At 33.9% G+C, this 18,133-nt stretch overlaps 5 protein-coding genes across 19 annotated transcripts in view; 2 read left to right on the forward strand and 3 right to left on the reverse strand.

Annotated features, from left to right (window-relative positions):
* Positions 1–62: 62 nt before the first annotated feature.
* On the reverse strand, positions 63–1,704 carry LOC108630126 (proliferating cell nuclear antigen-like). 3 transcript variants are annotated; one of them, XM_026818041.1, is made up of 5 exons: positions 1,645–1,704; positions 1,055–1,251; positions 794–959; positions 575–719; positions 63–498 (listed from the first exon to the last, which is right to left on the reverse strand). In XM_026818041.1, exons 2-5 carry the CDS (start codon positions 1,156–1,158, stop codon positions 245–247), a joined length of 669 nt encoding a protein of 222 aa, XP_026673842.1. In that variant the 5' UTR covers positions 1,159–1,251; positions 1,645–1,704; the 3' UTR covers positions 63–244. The 3 variants fall into 3 exon arrangements, with proteins under 3 accessions (XP_026673842.1, XP_017888693.1, XP_017888685.1); XM_018033204.2 differs by lacking the exon at positions 1,645–1,704 and adding an exon at positions 1,333–1,423; XM_018033196.2 differs by lacking the exon at positions 1,645–1,704 and having other exon boundaries at positions 1,055–1,388.
* Positions 1,481–6,533, forward strand: AlaRS-m (alanine--tRNA ligase, mitochondrial). 4 transcript variants are annotated; one of them, XM_018033149.2, is made up of 12 exons: positions 1,481–1,960; positions 2,046–2,219; positions 2,287–2,627; positions 2,695–2,973; positions 3,047–3,191; positions 3,286–3,458; positions 3,545–3,873; positions 3,961–4,175; positions 5,250–5,299; positions 5,389–5,784; positions 5,902–6,249; positions 6,373–6,533. In XM_018033149.2, the coding sequence occupies exons 1-12, from the start codon at positions 1,769–1,771 to the stop codon at positions 6,386–6,388; spliced, it is 2,658 nt and encodes an 885-aa protein (XP_017888638.1). In that variant the 5' UTR covers positions 1,481–1,768; the 3' UTR covers positions 6,389–6,533. The 4 variants fall into 4 exon arrangements, with proteins under 4 accessions (XP_017888638.1, XP_017888644.1, XP_026673811.1 ...); XM_018033163.2 differs by having other exon boundaries at positions 1,869–1,960; positions 2,065–2,219; positions 6,373–6,532; XM_018033155.2 differs by lacking the exons at positions 5,250–5,299; positions 5,389–5,784; positions 5,902–6,249 and adding exons at positions 4,315–4,710; positions 4,828–5,175 and having other exon boundaries at positions 3,961–4,225.
* Positions 6,534–6,580: 47 nt separating this feature from the next.
* On the reverse strand, positions 6,581–9,695 carry PTPMT1 (protein tyrosine phosphatase, mitochondrial 1). The gene is made up of 6 exons (XM_026818045.1): positions 9,669–9,695; positions 9,478–9,533; positions 7,538–7,680; positions 7,211–7,291; positions 6,893–7,132; positions 6,581–6,770 (listed from the first exon to the last, which is right to left on the reverse strand). Exons 2-6 carry the CDS (start codon positions 9,488–9,490, stop codon positions 6,633–6,635), a joined length of 615 nt encoding a protein of 204 aa, XP_026673846.1. The 5' UTR covers positions 9,491–9,533; positions 9,669–9,695; the 3' UTR covers positions 6,581–6,632.
* On the reverse strand, positions 7,973–9,514 carry LOC113463790 (mitochondrial GTPase 1). The gene has a single exon (XM_026818035.1). It carries the CDS (start codon positions 9,488–9,490, stop codon positions 8,528–8,530), a length of 963 nt encoding a protein of 320 aa, XP_026673836.1. The 5' UTR covers positions 9,491–9,514; the 3' UTR covers positions 7,973–8,527.
* A 513-nt stretch (positions 9,696–10,208) lies between the features above and the next one.
* Tomosyn (syntaxin-binding protein tomosyn) overlaps positions 10,209–18,133 on the forward strand; it is a 57,870-nt gene continuing 49,945 nt past the window's right edge. For 4 of the 10 annotated variants that reach the window (XM_026817976.1, XM_026817991.1, XM_026817978.1 and 1 more), the window contains exon 1: positions 10,209–10,881. In XM_026817976.1, the coding sequence (XP_026673777.1) occupies positions 10,762–10,881 (120 nt within the window). In that variant the 5' untranslated portion in view covers positions 10,209–10,761. The remainder of the gene's footprint in view (positions 10,882–18,133) is intronic. The other 6 variants (XM_018033083.2, XM_018033091.2, XM_018033101.2 and 3 more) reach the window with 2 other exon arrangements.

Below are 18,133 nucleotides of genomic sequence, written 5' to 3' on the forward strand. Positions count from 1 at the left end.
CTCGTCAATAAACAATATAAGAAAATATATTCGTCATTCTTTTAAATAAATTTCTAAATATGTATGTATGCATATTCCATTTAGCAATGTAATGCATATAAAAGAAACTCGTATATTCATAAAATAAATAGCAACTTTTTAAAGCCACACTTCACTAGTGTGTTGTACATGTAAAATAAAAATATTACATAAAACCAGAATATGTATAATGAGACTTGCATCTTGGAGCAATATTATAGAAACATTAGTTATCTTCATCTTCATCGATTTTTGGTGCTAAATAATATCTAATGTATCCGATATCTCCAACTGTGTATTCGCATACTAAGGGTGCATCAGGGGACATTGATAATTGCATTTGTGTACAAAGAGGCCCAGCTTTTACAAAACAATTCAGATAACGACAGGCAAATGTCAACTTTACTGGCTCTTGTAGATTAATAATGACTGCTTCTTCTTCCTTATCTACTTCTGCCGTTTGTGCTAATCTAACAGTGGCTGGAATAGCAAAACTTACTTGTATCAAATATACAATATTAATTGTACAAATATGCATATTCCTTAATTAACAAACCTTGACCATAATCCCCTGATGAACTGAACTTTATGCCGTCCTTATTACAAGCAATTGTTATCGATTCTCCAAATTGACTTAAATCTCTACAGATGCGAGAGAATTCTTGGGATGGCATTTTGACAACACATGCATATGAGGTTTCCTAAAGACCATTAGATAGTCATTAATTAGTTGTATGAAATAAGAAAATAGTTCTCTGAGTCTCAAGAATCTTACAGGAATACCAAGGTGTTCTTGATCAATATTTATTAATTTCATTTCATATTCTGCAAGTTTCTCTTTACTTGGCGATTCGAATATGAATGTAATGTTCTCTGGATTATCTGAAGCTCGTAATGTAACAGTTTCATCTGAACCAGCACATCGTAGAATTTTATACATGCTGAGAAAACAAAAAAGAATGATTTATCTTTTTACCATTGAAAGTGCTTGTCTTATTCCATTGTTAAGGGAAAAAATTATATACTAAAACGCTACCATGCAATGTTCATGCCCATCGACAGATTTCGGTCGCATCTGTATTTGTCAAAACCGTCGCTTCTCAAATTAATAGAAATTAAAGAAACATGGGCATTGTCCATAGCTTGCAACTGGATGCCGGAGTCGAGACATTCGAAGGTCGCTTCGTTTAAAAGATCCTTTATTGCATCCAGTAGTTTCTTCAGGATCGCATTCTGTAATAAACGTGCCTCAAACATTTTCCTGATTTATTTTCGAGAAATTTGCACAATTAACGATAGTCAACAACTACTGACACTCTGGCCACAATCACATATCTGAACCTAAACAAATACTTTGAATGACTCATTCAGAGTGAGTTCGAATTGTTCGAGCACGTGCCAACGCCAACGTGTGACGTGATACAAGTACATACAAGTGCAAGTGCAGGTGCAGGTACAGTGCGGCGAACGTAACGTCTGGTAACAACGTAACCAGCATCTGCATGCAAATATCTGACTTTGTAGTGAAACAAAATAAAACAGTTGTATAAGTTGTTCAATTTTAGATAACAGTAGTTCTTTAAAATATTTCTACATTGTTGTAAGTTATGATAACACGAAACTTACGTAAGATTACTGTAAACTTGGAGGATTGTTACAGTAGCTTGAATAAATTGATGCTGAAACAAATGACTTAAGACGCGTGTAATAAACTTACGGTCACAAACGTTATTAAAAACATTAAATAAACATGAACTGCACTTTATTAATACGAATGTACAGTTCTGGGTCTCTGCCTACAATAAAAAAGAGCGCAAAGCTAATTAGAAACGAGTTTTTGGATTATTTTAAGAAAGATTTAAGTCATAATTTCGTCCGATCAAGTCCAGTTATTTCATTTAACGATCACACAGTTGCATTTGTCAATGCCGGCATGAATCAGGTATGTGTTACTTCAAAAATTGATAATATTAATTGTTAGAATTCAGAGATTGAAATGAAATTCGTGATGTATTTTTTGCTTTTAGTTTAAAGGTGTCTTTTTAGATTATTACGATGCGCCTGGAACAAAAGTTACAAACTCACAAAAGTGTATAAGAATCACTGGGAAGCATAATGATCTAAACACCGTTGGAAATGATAGTTACCATCATACATTCTTTGAAATGTTAGGGAACTGGTCTTTCGGAGATTACTTTAAGGTAGATTTTGATTATTTTTAAATTTATCTAAACTACACACACGAATATAAATTGATGATGCTTTCAGGAAGAAGCCTGTCGTTATGCCTGGGATTTATTAACAAAACGTTATGGTATCAATGAAGAATCATTATACGTAACATATTTTGGTGGAGATGAAAAACTGGAATTACCAGCTGACTTAGAATGTAGAGATGTTTGGTTAAGCATCGGTGTTAAAAAGGACAAAATTCTTCCATTTGGATTGCAAGAGAATTTCTGGGAGATGGGTGTATCAGGACCATGTGGCCCGTGTACAGAAATACATGTAGATCACACGAAACAATTATTAAATCGATCTGCAGAAATTAACAAAGGATATTCAAACCTCACAGAGTTATGGAACATAGTTTTCATACAGTATGAAAGGTACGTGATTTAAAATAAAAAACATAAACGTTCTTATAAAGGAGTTTCATTCATTTCATCTTGTTAGATTATTAAATGGTGCGATAGTACCTTTGTCCAAACATCATGTCGATACAGGCATGGGATTTGAGAGATTAGTTGCACTGTTACAAGGAAAACAGTCCAACTATGATACAGATCTTTTTCAACCACTTTTTAAATCTATCCAAAGATATGCGAAAGTGCCAGAATACAAAGGACAATTTTATGACAATGCAGATGAACTTGATAGCGGATACAGGGTATTAGCAGATCATAGCAGAATGATAACTGTGGCTTTAGCAGATGGAGTGGTGCCAGAACACAGGTATGTAAGTAAATAAATTTCATTATATTATTTATATGGACAGATGAAGTCCAATTATATTTTATACTTTCAGCAATAAGCTTAGGAGAATAATAAGGAAATCAATCGATATAGGTGAGAAAGTTTTCAAGAAACAAGGAATAATTCCAGAATTATCGTATGTCGTGGCAGAAACATTAGGCGATGCTTATCCAGAACTGGAAACTAATTTAAAGAAGGTACAATAGTATAACGTATAATATAATTCTATATCAAATTTATTTATAAAAATACAATATTCTACAATTTATTGTAGAATGCAATTTTATTTAGGTGCAAAAGATAATACGATTCGAGGAAGAATTGTACAAGAAGTTACGATCTACTTCTGGCGAGAAATGGAACAAAGTCGTTGAAAAGCGACCTTCATTGAAAGGAGTCACTGAATGGTTGGCTCCAGGGCTGGTAGACGGCTATAAGTATCTCCAAGGGATACTTAACGATCTGTAAGTTCAGCTATTATGTAATAATTAGGTATGCACGCACGTTGACAGGATAAAATATCTTGTTCCATATGTTATTAATATCGCAGGAAAGTTGACAATGTTTTACCAGGATGTGTCGCGTTTAAGTTATACGACACATATGGCTTAAGAGTAGAAACGATAAACGAATTAGCTAAGATTGAATCTCTAGATTTCGATGAAGCTGCTTTTCAGGAAGAATTAGAAAGTCTTAAAAGTCGGTCAAGAGTGGGTCTTGAAAAGATAAGTGTAACAGTGTTTAAAAAATCTTTAGAAGTACTTGAAGAAAATCACATGCCTAGAACTGATGACAGTTTTAAATACAAATTCGTTTTCAATGGTTACAATTATAAATTTCCGAAAATTGAGAGCAAAGTACTGGCATTAATTCTAAATGGTAAAGATAGATCGCTGATTCGTTTTGATTTTACATTACCTAAATTTAAATAACATTGTAAAGCAATATGTAATTTATTTGCTTTAGACACAGTCATATTGAATAATGCGAAGGAAAATACAATTAAAGATACATGTTTAACGATTCACGATGAAATCTTAAAATATCCAGAATCAGAGGAAGATGAAATTGGTATTATATTAGATAGAACGATGTGTTATTCAGCGGAGGGTGGTCAAGCATCAGATATCGGCACGATACAGATGCAGCATATGAATTTTAATGTGACCAACGTTAAAAAGATCGATGGATACGTAATACATTATGGAAAGTTGCTACAAAATAATTTGAAGTAAATTCAAATCCTTACTTTTCTCATTTTTACATTACATTGATTAATAGAAAGAATATTAAAAAAGGGAGAAAAATTTGTTCTTACAGAGAATGGATTGAGGAACTGAAAACGGGGAACAACTGTACAGTTTCCATTGAACCTGAATCTCGAATAGGGATGATGCAGCACCATACTGCAGCACACTTATTGAATGCATTTATACAGAATACTATGCAAGCAGTTTATTCACGGAACTCTGTGGTTCTACCGCACAGTTTAAAATGCCAGTTCAATTCCTTTGGAGAGAAACTTTCGTTCGAAAAAATAAGGGAAATTGAAGAACGTATAAACGATGTTATCAGAGCCAATGTACCTGTTACAACAAAGGTGTTAAACGCATTGGAATTACTAGCCGAAGATTCTGTAACGTTAATACCCGGAGAAATCTATCCTTATAAGAATATCAGACTAGTAGAAATTAATTGTCCTCATGTGAAATCAAAGTAAGGCTTCTAAAATATGATAAGCATAATAATATTTTTCGTTTTCTCTGATTTTTAGTGCTATATAAATCTTCTAGCTGTTATTCAATAACAACTAATATCACGCATATTCTTTAGGGAAGCTTGTTGCGGTACACATATATTGAAAACAGGAGGATTGAGATATTTCTGTTTTCTCGATTACTCCTCAAGAGGAGCAGCGAATTTAACACTTAAAGCTGTAGTAGGAACGCCTGCACTGATCGCCAAATTGACAGGTGAAAAAATGCAACGTACGATTTTGGAATTAGAAAAGAAATTAAAAATCGGAGAAATTACACGGGAGACATACAAATCGCTTAGTAAAGAGATTGCAGATGAAATAAAAGATAATAAAGAAATATCATACGTGAGTAAAGAAGAGTGTTCGATGAAATTAAGAGATTTAAACAAATTCATGGCTATGCAAGAAAAGGAAATGGGGAAGTAAGTATTGTATTTTCTAAATGCCAATACACATAAAGCAGCATATGAATTTTAATGTGACCAACGTTAAAAAGATCGATGGATACGTAATACATTATGGAAAGTTGCTACAAAATAATTTGAAGTAAATTCAAATCCTTACTTTTCTCATTTTTACATTACATTGATTAATAGAAAGAATATTAAAAAAGGGAGAAAAATTTGTTCTTACAGAGAATGGATTGAGGAACTGAAAACGGGGAACAACTGTACAGTTTCCATTGAACCTGAATCTCGAATAGGGATGATGCAGCACCATACTGCAGCACACTTATTGAATGCATTTATACAGAATACTATGCAAGCAGTTTATTCACGGAACTCTGTGGTTCTACCGCACAGTTTAAAATGCCAGTTCAATTCCTTTGGAGAGAAACTTTCGTTCGAAAAAATAAGGGAAATTGAAGAACGTATAAACGATGTTATCAGAGCCAATGTACCTGTTACAACAAAGGTGTTAAACGCATTGGAATTACTAGCCGAAGATTCTGTAACGTTAATACCCGGAGAAATCTATCCTTATAAGAATATCAGACTAGTAGAAATTAATTGTCCTCATGTGAAATCAAAGTAAGGCTTCTAAAATATGATAAGCATAATAATATTTTTCGTTTTCTCTGATTTTTAGTGCTATATAAATCTTCTAGCTGTTATTCAATAACAACTAATATCACGCATATTCTTTAGGGAAGCTTGTTGCGGTACACATATATTGAAAACAGGAGGATTGAGATATTTCTGTTTTCTCGATTACTCCTCAAGAGGAGCAGCGAATTTAACACTTAAAGCTGTAGTAGGAACGCCTGCACTGATCGCCAAATTGACAGGTGAAAAAATGCAACGTACGATTTTGGAATTAGAAAAGAAATTAAAAATCGGAGAAATTACACGGGAGACATACAAATCGCTTAGTAAAGAGATTGCAGATGAAATAAAAGATAATAAAGAAATATCATACGTGAGTAAAGAAGAGTGTTCGATGAAATTAAGAGATTTAAACAAATTCATGGCTATGCAAGAAAAGGAAATGGGGAAGTAAGTATTGTATTTTCTAAATGCCAATACACATAATATTAATAATAACATTATTAAGTAACAATGATGTCTTAAATTAATATTTATCTATCATTCTTAATATCTATAATAAATCAATTGTAGGTATTCGATGGGATAACGGAGAATGGATTGAGATGTACAAGCATCACATTCAAACGAGCTTATTTGATTCCTTTTCTGTGACTTCTCGGTCTCTTGTAACATATTTCATATAACAAATAAATTGTTATATATTGTAATGAAATAGAAGAAAGTAATATATTAAATGAAAGCAATAGAGGAATTTATTAAAAAATACACAGATGAAGAATATATGGTGAAGATAAATTATATTTTTTATCATGCATAAATTTCAGCAATAACTATTTACATGATTTATTATTTTCTATATTATTTGTATAAAATTCTCTTAACGCGTCCAATTGCAAAGGACGTAGTAGTACATGAGGTCTCTTTTGCTGCATATATGCTACTGCTTCCTCTGGGGTCCACTGATTTTTCTAAAAAGGTTTTATACTACAAATGTATATGTAAGCATGTAAATAACAACTTGATCGCTTTAGATTCTACAGATACTTGAAAATTACACGTAGTCGTCATGTATCCAATTTATAAATCTTACCATCATTAAATAGCATCCCACTAAGGTTGCACTACGTGTCCTCCCTGCTTTACAATGTACATAAACGCTCCCGACATTATCAGAGTCATCGGTACATTTATCAGAGCCCGACAATTCTTTTGGTACATTACGGAATTTATTAATAAACTTTACACCGCCCTCTAATTTATCTTGGGGTGGAGAATGAAAAATGTCTGTTACAGATAATTGTAAAAACTCCACGTTATGTTTTTTCCATTCCTATAACGACATGCGAAATTACACATTCCAAAATGGTAGATTGAGTATTTTACATGAAAGATAATATAGTTCTTATACCTTTTCTGAATTTGAGAACAATCGTAATTCGTAATCTTCATTCATTGAAACAACTCCCTTAACATTTTCTTCAGTTACTAACTAAAATCGAAAAAGATTCATACTATATTGTTTTATATGCCATATTGCAGTCTACAAAAATTTATAATAATTCATAGATTAATCTAATACCGTCGTTTTTTTTTTACGGAGCTCATCAAATATATAAGAAAAAGCATATGCAAAGTGTGATGACACAATAATAAGATTTAGTAATGAATTTATTGAGAAATAAATTATCAGCTATCGTTGTTAAAATGTAAAACTGATCACTGCACAATTGTATACCTTTTCTGTCATACTTCGAAATGGTAAAGCCCCCAATATAACGGTCTCGTCAATTCTATCATACCAATTTCTTGATGAAATTTTTTCCATCAACACATTATAGACCAGCGTTGGATAAAACGACACTCTCGCAAACATTGCTGCTACAATTTCAGTTTAACAGATAATAATTATTAAGCCGTGGTTTATCAAACTTTAGACTACATTAGAAAAGCTAAACGCTATTTTTTTTTTGCGAACTCATTTGAGATTTAAATCGGCCAACGTGACAGAACATTTTTAAAGAATCATTTTTAACTTAAAAAGTTAATTCAGCGAACGAACAGTCTTCTTCGTGATGCGTAGAATGTTCGGTGAGTGAAAGTAACAGAACTTGAGGGGGCCAGAGCGAGTTAACATAACGGGAATTTAAGATCTTAAACGATCGAGAATGCATAATCTTCACAACGATTTATTTGTTCGTCGTCATATAAATTTATTACAAATGAGAATAAGTTAGGAGACATATGCAAGAAGAAATACATGTAAATGTAGTTTTTATTTAAAGCTATTTTTAGATGAAATCTAGATATTATAATTAGTATTCTGGTAGAAGTCTAATACATTAGTCGATTTGCTTAACGTAATATTAATAGATTTGTATAATATATACAAAAAAGAAGTAAAAGGTGACTAGAGCATTAAAATGAAAAAAAATACCATTACTTCTGTTTGATAAATTATGTTATGGAAGTATCACATTTTTTTATTTATTGCTTATAAATATAACATAATAGATAAATGTATATCAGTATTTCCTGCTAGTACTCTAGCTCCTGTTCATTAAAGATATAAATATGAAATTATCTATTTGGTTCTTTTATCACAAAATACTTCGTTCTCTTAATCGTTTACATTAATTAGTTTTATTCATTCTCTGAGTTCATATAATTGTAAATAACATTTTATATGAATGGTCACTTATTTACACATATAACATAATATGGAACGTTAATATAACAAATCCTCATCTAAACAATAATTGCCTAATTCCCCTTTTCTGAACATAGAGAGCAAATGCTCTGCAGCAAACCTCATATCCGGTTTCATAATTATTTTACCATCGTAATTTCTTATGCCTAACGTTTTTTTCAGCTTCGCTGCGATATATACAAGTACGTGCGATATATCATCACTCGGGTTTGTTAATCCTAATTTCTCTACATACTCAAATCGTTCGTGCTTGTTCAACCAGAACAGCAAATAATCTGCAAGAATTTCAGGGCCTACCAAATGATCTTGCATGCAACCGACTAACGCTAATTTTAAACCCGTATGCATATCATTTATTCTCGGAGCTAAAATTCCAGGTGTATCTAAAACGTAGATATCTGGAATTTCTGACACTTTTACTCGTGTAGAGACAGATCGCGTGATGCCAGCAACAGCACCAACCGCCACAGCGCTACTTTTATGAAGAACATTGTTCCTTAAACGATTGATCAACGAAGATTTCCCTACGTTAGGTACACCGATAATCATCATTTGAAATGACGATTCTTGTGATCTGTTAAAACGATTCGATTCCTTGATTAATCTCTGAGCTAAAGGCAAAAGTTCCTTAACACCTTTGCAGTTCTGATTTTTAAAACTAGTAAACAGTACATTTGGTAATCCCTTATTGTTTAAATTTTTTATTACAGAATTCTTAAATTTCGTATCAGTCAAATCCATTTTGTTTAATAAAAAGATATGTGGTTTCAGACCAGTTATTGTTTTACTAAAATCTGCGTAATGCCCAGAGATAGGAACCCTGGCATCATGAACTTCAACCACTAAATCTACGTTCTTTAATTGCTGTTTCATTTGCTTTACACCTTTACCCATGTGCCCAGGGAACCACCTTAATATGTCTTTTGTTGCTACTTGAAAAGTATCACGGAATTTAGGTGCTACGTTACCTGGAGTCATCATTTTGAAAGGCTTTGTGTATATACAGATCGTTTGGAACAATCTCCTGAAACAACATTTTTATTATACAACATTATGTATCTATTAGTTATAATTTAATGTATAAATACTTCCTTTAGTAAGAGCATAGCGTTACAGTACATTTTATAATTATAATACTATGTTATAAGTGGAAGGTTACCTTTCAACACTTTCTATTCGACTTATGAATGAGAATTACGACTGACAACGCTTGTTATATTAAGTGTGTCACTTGCAGAAGCCAACACATAAAAATATGTGATTATTACTTATTATTACGAATGCGAACAAAACCATGCAACTTATTCAAACATAAAGTACACATGCACATGTGCATGCATTATGTATGTTGCACGTGTCCATACATATACGATTTCAGCTGGTGGACAAATGCGAACTTCGTCTGACAAGGTTAACACTTGACAGTAATAAAAGGGTTGTTTTCATTTGATAATAAATAAACAATTAAAGAATATAGAAATAAAGTATTTTTTAAATAAATTTTGTATGGAAGTCAGTACATCTTCTTAAAAGCCTAAATTTATATAGTTGACGAATTAATATTAAAACCCTGTTTATGAATCTATCTGACGTAAATTAATAAAGTTGAATCGAAAGAAATCGAACGTTATTTTACATTTCTGAATTGCCTTAAGGATCGTACGTCGAAATGGAAACTAGCCGTCTGGTCTGAGCGACGTTTGCGCACAACGTGGGTTCGCGGCCGTGCGAGCTAGAGTCCACATGAGCCTGTTGCCAGTTATTGATCCTGACACGATTAAACAACACTGCATTGCTGTCAACTACGAAAACAATTCTGGTCACGCAGCGTTTGTAAAAACGCAATCGAGAAACGGTCGCCGGATTTAACGTGCGCGCGTTTATATATTTCACGGGAACCGTGGTCGCCGCGTCGAAAATGTGTCGTTGTGCTTTCACGACGTCATCGTTGTTCTGTCAAAATGTAGAGGAGGCTCCGCAAGACTTGAAATATCGATGAGTGACATTCGCCACTGATACCGCGGAGATGTCATCGGGAGTTTTCCGCGCGAGAACGAACTCTTAAATAAACAGAATACGTACGCCGTCTTAATAAGAATTATTTCGGTACACCGTGTTAAACGTTCGCCCGAAAAATCTTCTCGGAAAGCGTCGCGCGTATAATTGTACATTTTCCGAACTTATCACGGGGAACACTCGAATTTGTGTTACCGTCGCACATGTGATCCTCTAGGCATCGTCTTCGGTCCGTAATGAAGAAGTTCACAATTAAAGGCGTGCTCGACGGGTTCCGATCGTCGGTACCGCAACCCGTCAAACCCGATCAAGAGATCGTCGAAAATTTACGGCCGGAACACTTTCAAGTGAAAAAGGTCAGTGACAATAATACGCTGCTCGCACAACATTTGCTGTATTTACAAGTCTAAATGCCTTTTCCATTACGTATATATTTATATTTGGACATATCTATAAGGATAATGTACACGCATGACATCTTATTCAAAACATACATTACGTTATAACGTTGTCCATTATTTTCTAATAGTTTATGTTTGCGCTTTACAAATGGAGTGTGACCTAATTATAAAAAAAGCATTTACTTATCCTGTACGATATGTTTGATCGTTCGCTTGCTCCTTTATCTTTTTGTTATACTCCCGTTTCTTTCGTCTTGCGAAATCAATATGTTAGGAAAATCATCAATGTTATCACTGTGACCGTGTAATACTATGATACCGCATCGTGAGTTAGTAATACGACGTGCTGATACTGAGGCGTGTATTCGGAATACGCCGTACAAGCCAATTAATTGATTTGCAAGAGTTCGTTATTTAAGTTACCGTCGAATTTTAATTCGAGGGAAGGTAAATAAGTAATTCTATATTTACGATTAATATTTATTTCGATCGTTTCATAATTTAACCCTGTAGATTTATGTGGAATAAGTTTTATTACCTATTGTCATTTAATTCTAACACTAATATTCTGTACATAACAGTGAGTCCCAAAATTATTAGTGCATCGATGCCTTCCTCTTTTTTTTTACATATATCTGAGTCAATGATTTTGCGACTCACTGCTGTATGTTAACAACGACGTAAACATTTTCATAATGTAAATAAATGTACAATAAATAACATTAATACTTCGAGTATATCGACTTCGTTGTAGAAAGTGTGTAAATATATTTGTAAAAATATATAAATTCTATGGATCGGTTCATTTTAACACCATTCATCAAAATCGAACCTGGACAAGTATTTTCACGGTATGTATTTTGTTTTTTATTTATTTCAACTTACCACGTTCTGTCCTCGACCGTAAGACGCTCCAAATGATGGAAAAAATAATTATGCCGTGCGAAATAAATGGGCGATTTGCACTTGCATGATGCATATCTGCCAATAGTTTCTTCCAAGTTACACGTACGTACGCTTAGCGTTATCGGAGTAACGTTTGTGGGTCGTGTATCTACGTGACGTATCACGAATGAATAATGATTTCGATATTGTTTAAATAACTGTTGCCGATACGTCCGAACATAACAATTCGTATATCGACATGTGTGCGTAACGTACGGCCAGTTGACCGGGGCCGTTGTGAAACGGTAAACGTTCCGACGTATTGCTCTTATCCGAAGTAATATTCGTTTTATCTTTGGGAGCAGGTGGCTGCAAAGTTCATTAATTTGTTCGTTGTTTCGAACTTACGTTTATAACGTTGCGCGGGCTGAAAGTTTTAAACTGTTCCTTTATACGAGAGCACGAGCAGTTGAATGTTATCGATTTTTAATCACTTCACCGGCAGGGTTGATACGTTGATTTTCAAACTGAATTCTGCTGGCAGCGTTTTGTGAACTTTCAAGTGGATACGTGAATGAACGAGTAAGAAGTAATGAATTGTTGCCGGGAGGTAATCAATCAATCTCTTCGAGTTGACGACATGCGATAAGCAGTGAAAAAAAGTTGATAATATGTTACAGCTTTAATTTTAATGAAATTCGGCTGACAACGTGCAACGAGATGATAAGAATGTTACGGAAAATATTATTAAAAGTGTCAACGTAATCAGTTGAACTATTTCCTTTTATTAAAATACATGCATACGCAAAGCATATGCGCGCGTATGTAGTGTTATCTCAGACTCTTTCTTTATACTCTTTTTGTATTAAAGAAAAATCTCTATCTCGTATAAAAACGTCACATGTTTCTTTTCTCCAATAAATCTCACTTAAAAGGCGAGAAACGTTGATAAAACAATGCCCCCTTGGTATTTTATGGCTTTCCTGATTAAAGAAGATCACCACGTCCGCGTAACGATTTGTCGTTAAACCGAAATAAATCGCGTAGCAAGTTGCGCTTATTGTCAGTCGGCGTTTTTCATAAAAACCGCGTCTGCGGTGTTCTTCGTTTATTACCATAAAAAAATGCGCCGCAATTTGCGCAATTACGGTGCTCGCCCGGAGGAGTTATAGTCATCGAGAGGGAGTCGTAATTCACTCATCGTCAGTTGACCATGCGACCGAACGGATAATGCTCTTAATGCTCTCGAGAATCAAGTTTAAATCTCGAATTCACTCCCGGACATGTTTCTTCGCCTCGTGCAAAATACGGTGTCCTATTTTCTGGACTCCGTGAACGCATTAATCTAGATTCCGCGTACGCACTTTAACGACGCGGTTCGTTTTCTCCGTTTTGCGCTCGAGCTGGCGCGACAAACAGAAAATATCGGGTTGGCGGAATAGTAATGACGGTTCGTAAACGCGCTGAGATAAACAGTTTCGAATTACTCGTGTGTAAACGTTCTTTTATGTCAGAACTGTATTCCATGCTTATAAGTAAAACAGTACAGATTCAGCGAGCGCAGTTTTATTAGTTTTAACAATAGACGTGAAACGCGATGAATTCTCTGTTCTCAATGTATATGAAAAAAGCTAAATTAAAACGTGAAATGTATGCAATTTAATTGTAGACTGAAAAACCTCGAGAGTACGTCAAACAATCTTTTTAATTAAAATCATTTCTTTTACAGAATTAACTTTTACAGAATGTACGCAAAGCAATGGTCATTGTATTGAATTAAGCATCAATTGTATTTTTATATTTGACACTAGCATTTATAGACTGAACAGTTTTATATGCAATTTAATTGTAAACTGAAAAGCCTCGAGTACGTCAAACGATTTCTTTTAATTAAAATCATTCCTTCTGCAGAATTGCAACTTTTACAGAATGTATGTAAAACAATAGGCATCGTATCGAGTCAAGCATCAATTTTATTTTTATATTTGACATTATCACGTATAGAGTGAACAGTTTTATATGCAATCATTGAAAGTGCATACTTCGAATTCATTTATCAAGTCTACAGACACACAGGCGTGGAACGTGTGTAGGTAAAAAAATGAATAGACACACTAATTAACAATACAAGATAGGATTATACCTGATGTATCTTATCTGATAAGAAAAATATCGAACTTCCTTTTCACATATTCGTTTTTAATTACCGTTGCCTATTGTTCTGTTTAAAAATATCGAAGGCATGCGACATTGCGAAAGCTATTTTTTTAGTGTAGATAAAAGAATTTGTGTAAAATAGTACATGTGACAATTTTATTTTATATCGAACGGAACGAGCCGATCTAATATTGCAACAAACTTACACCAGGCGATGTTACAAAATACGTACGTGCATATGTATGTATAAAAGAGATTGGCTCTAATGGAAGCGAGCGTATAAGCCAAGATTTGCCGAGTCGATAGCAGTATTGAAACGTATTCACGTACGTACTACGGATCTACGTGTATAAAATATACATATACATTCATACATACATCCAACTCGAGACAACTATGTCACTTGTGTAAATTGAACAGTACGAGAACCGGTCACCTCCGTTATTTGTAACTTTACCATATCAATAAAAAAGCAATTTGGAACATATAGATCCGACGTGCACATTTCCGAAGTTATCAGTAATATATAAAAATAAACTCACGATGACTGATTATATTTAGTTGTATCAAACGATGTTAGGATGACACGTGCAAGAAGCTGACATCTGCGGAGCATCGCAGAAGATTTTATCTATTAATTGTTGTATCAATTGTAGATTTATAAAATTCTGATGAGAAATTATTTTCATTATTTCTGTATATATATATGTAATTACATTCTTTTAATAAAAGTTATTCGTTCGATCACAACACATTTGATGAAAGTAATGTTTTCTGAGCACGTTCGTTATCATGTCATTAATAATGTATTGTTTCGCAGTATTCTTATAGCTTGATACTTATAGACTACCTCCGCCTGTGCATTTGTAGACCTACTTACGGTTCTTATTTTGTTTAAAAAGTATTACAATGTTAAAGAGGCGAAAGATCTGAACCGTGTTGATTTCTGATTTTCCATCTATTTTTAACGAGAGCAAAGTAGATTTTTGGGAAGAAAGTTACATAGCGGCGTGCGCCGATATAATATTATTAATCTATAATAGCGAGGGTTACGTACACATGTGTACGCATATTGATTATGTGTACATATTTACGAGCATGTATAATCGATATGTACAGCAGAGCAAGCATCCTTCGTTTTATCTAATTGTAAATGAGGAACATGTTAAAATGTACTAATGAAAGTATCATCTCTCATGAATTCTCTTATAATAATTAGTCTTTTAAATATGTAGAGCTGCGGAAAATTCAAATAGCTTTCGTAATTACATCGCATTAATCGAGTTTAATGTTAATTTTGTTCCGCTGCTTTTCTTCTCGTCACCGACCATCAAAAGGAAAGCAAACGTGAAAAATGCTGCAACTTCGTTGCGAAATTAGTTGTTCCTGTTTAATAAGAAAACTTTCCCTCAGTAATTATTTTCAAACAGTTTTCCTTTGAGATGTATAACCAGAATTAGTGTCTTTTAATTAACGTCATTTTGCATGCACCGTTTCGCTTTCCCAATCAGCGACGTTTCCCCTTTCCAACAGATTCAATTGAATATAATTCGCTTTGAGGCTCGAGGTGATAAAACAAAATTCGCTTAATAATCTAAAAGCCGTCCCAGAAATCGAATTCCTATGCTATGCTGCAGTGCTCTATTCTATGCTATTTATAGTCGTGCTATGAAGCTTGGAAAAACGTTTGATGTAAGTGAATCGTGAATCGCAAACAATGATTATCGCTGAAACGAATGCTGCTGAGTAAATGAACAATTTGTATCCTATCTGATTTCTCCTGAAACATCTATTTAGGTCCAATAATACATCGTTTTATGTCTTTCGATAAATGAATACTATTTTCTTTGATTTAAAATTCACAGTCTAATAAAAATCGAAGTTAGTCTATATATATTGAGAACGATGAATATTTTCGGATTATAAAGAACTTTTTTAAATATAAATACTTATGTGCTCATAGTTGTATTTGTTCATTAAAATAAATCATCATGGCGATAAGCTTGTTATTATTATTTATTTAATTTATGTTATTTTCGTAATACTCCTTACCTTACGGTCATAATATCAATAAATCATACGTCAAATATTTCAACAATAACAATTTTAATTAACAATTGCTTTTTCTGTGTTTCCTTCATTCTTTTGTAATCCTTCATTCGAATTTGCTGTCTTCCTACTGAGTTTTCGGCTTAAACGTAGTGACATGTAACTACGGATACTCGTGTAGGTATTAGCGGCGGGAAATTAGTGTCACTGTGAAGTACACTTTCATTCGTTAACCGTGACGCTCAAGGGATTAAAATTAAAGGATCTCTCTTCATTGTAATCCTTCTAAAAAAGAAACAACCTTTGGGAATTTTTGAAATGGAAACAGCTCATCAGGTGTTACCTACATTCTATGTTATTAGTTATTAAAGATGTTGGATACGTTCTTTTATTACGTTATTTGAGTTAATACTTTTACCAATTTTATAGAATTACTCTTTGAAGTATGAGGACGCGTTCAATCTTCGACATCGTCATACCAAGGACCTTCTCTTCTCGTTTCTTTTTATAGAAATGTGTATGTGTAACCTATGATGTTTGTGTTAACACTTTCGTGCTTGATGATTTAATGCTTCTTTCTTAAGGCTAGACCTAACAGTGTCGATGACGCAAATCTTTTTGTAATGAGGGGCTGTTGGCCGGTGACATATTGCTGTTTTTTATTCATACCGAATCGCAAACGATTATTATTTATTAGTTAATCATTAATCGACAGCGACTATGAGGTTCCTTTGCATATGACGTTACCTAAGTCGAGTTCTTATTCGAGCAACAACGAGAAACCTTTATACTATTTCTTAAACTTCGTTTACACATCGTTTTTAAAGAAATTTTTCCTTTTGAGGAAAACGCTTCTTTTTTCTGCAAAAGAGGTCGTAAACAATTTTCTTCTAATTCCAGTATTTAACGAATTAAGTATAATTAATGAGCATTTTATTGGTACTGAAGTAATCAGGCCGCTCCCATCTTCGAAACAGCAAACTTTTAGCAAAGAAATACGAATTCGCATTCACTGTAGTTGTAGCCAAGTTAGAGAGACAATTATCTGCGGATTGTCTCGTTTAAACCCTTTAATTTTTATTTTATCCTCCACCGTTTGTAGGCTGCCGCGTACTTTATTTACGGGATAATGGTGGTTGAGAAAATTGAAACCCGAGACGGTCTGCAGACAAATCGTCCTTTCATTGTCAGGCTTCGTACACGTGGTTGCAACTCGCGAGGCGCGACGATACGGCGACTACGGAGATATGGGCGACGCATAGGCGACCACACGTTAATCTAGTAAACATTCCATGCATATGGAGTTTTCGCAATAAAGGATGCATCCAATAATCCTTTTTCATCCCCTTCTATTTCTATGTCTCTCAAGGTGCTTACCCTTCTTTACGCTCGGAATGCCAGTTGACACGAACGCTTATAAGTGCATATTAATCGGCCGATGTGTAAGCAACCAAAATTGTATATCTTTTTATTGTCATTTGGCTATGGGTTTTTATACAGAATCAAGTTCTTATAAACGATTTTGAAAAAATTCTATCTCTGAAAGTCTCAGTTTATACCTGAAGTATTGTAATGTTATAAATACTTAAATTAGGAGTTTAAAATTTTTATTTGACCGGAAGCAAGCTTCGAAGATATAATCTCTTCATAACCGAGTGAACGATAAAGGAAAGCTATAGATAGGCTGTAGAATTTTAAATTCAATCTGTCTTCTCATTATGTCGATACGGAGATGGTAGATAAACGAGTGAGTAGTCGTTTCGGGTCAGGATTAAAAAATGCATCGGATTAATATTCACAGTTCGGCTACTTGATACGTCAATAGCAATTTATTAAAACTGCTCGATACGCTTCGATCTTTAGTCGAATCAGAGCTGGAAGAACATTCTGCAATATTAAAAAAGTTCTTTCATCCAAATATATGTCTCGTTTAGAAAAGTTCGATCATTTTTATTCTGGCCTTGAGCAGTTATCTAAAAATACGTAGTTGGTTCACGAGCTGTTTTATAAAATATTGTAAATCGAGGGAACAGTGTATATATACAATTTTAAATTATACAGAGTGTCTCATGGAACTGGAACAAGCGCATGCACGAAGTTGGAAGAAAAAACTGAT

The sequence above is a fragment of the Ceratina calcarata genome, unplaced genomic scaffold, assembly GCF_001652005.2.
Source record: "Ceratina calcarata isolate Rehan_Ccalc_2016 unplaced genomic scaffold, ASM165200v1 scaffold140, whole genome shotgun sequence".
NCBI classification, from domain to species: domain Eukaryota; kingdom Metazoa; phylum Arthropoda; class Insecta; order Hymenoptera; family Apidae; genus Ceratina; species Ceratina calcarata.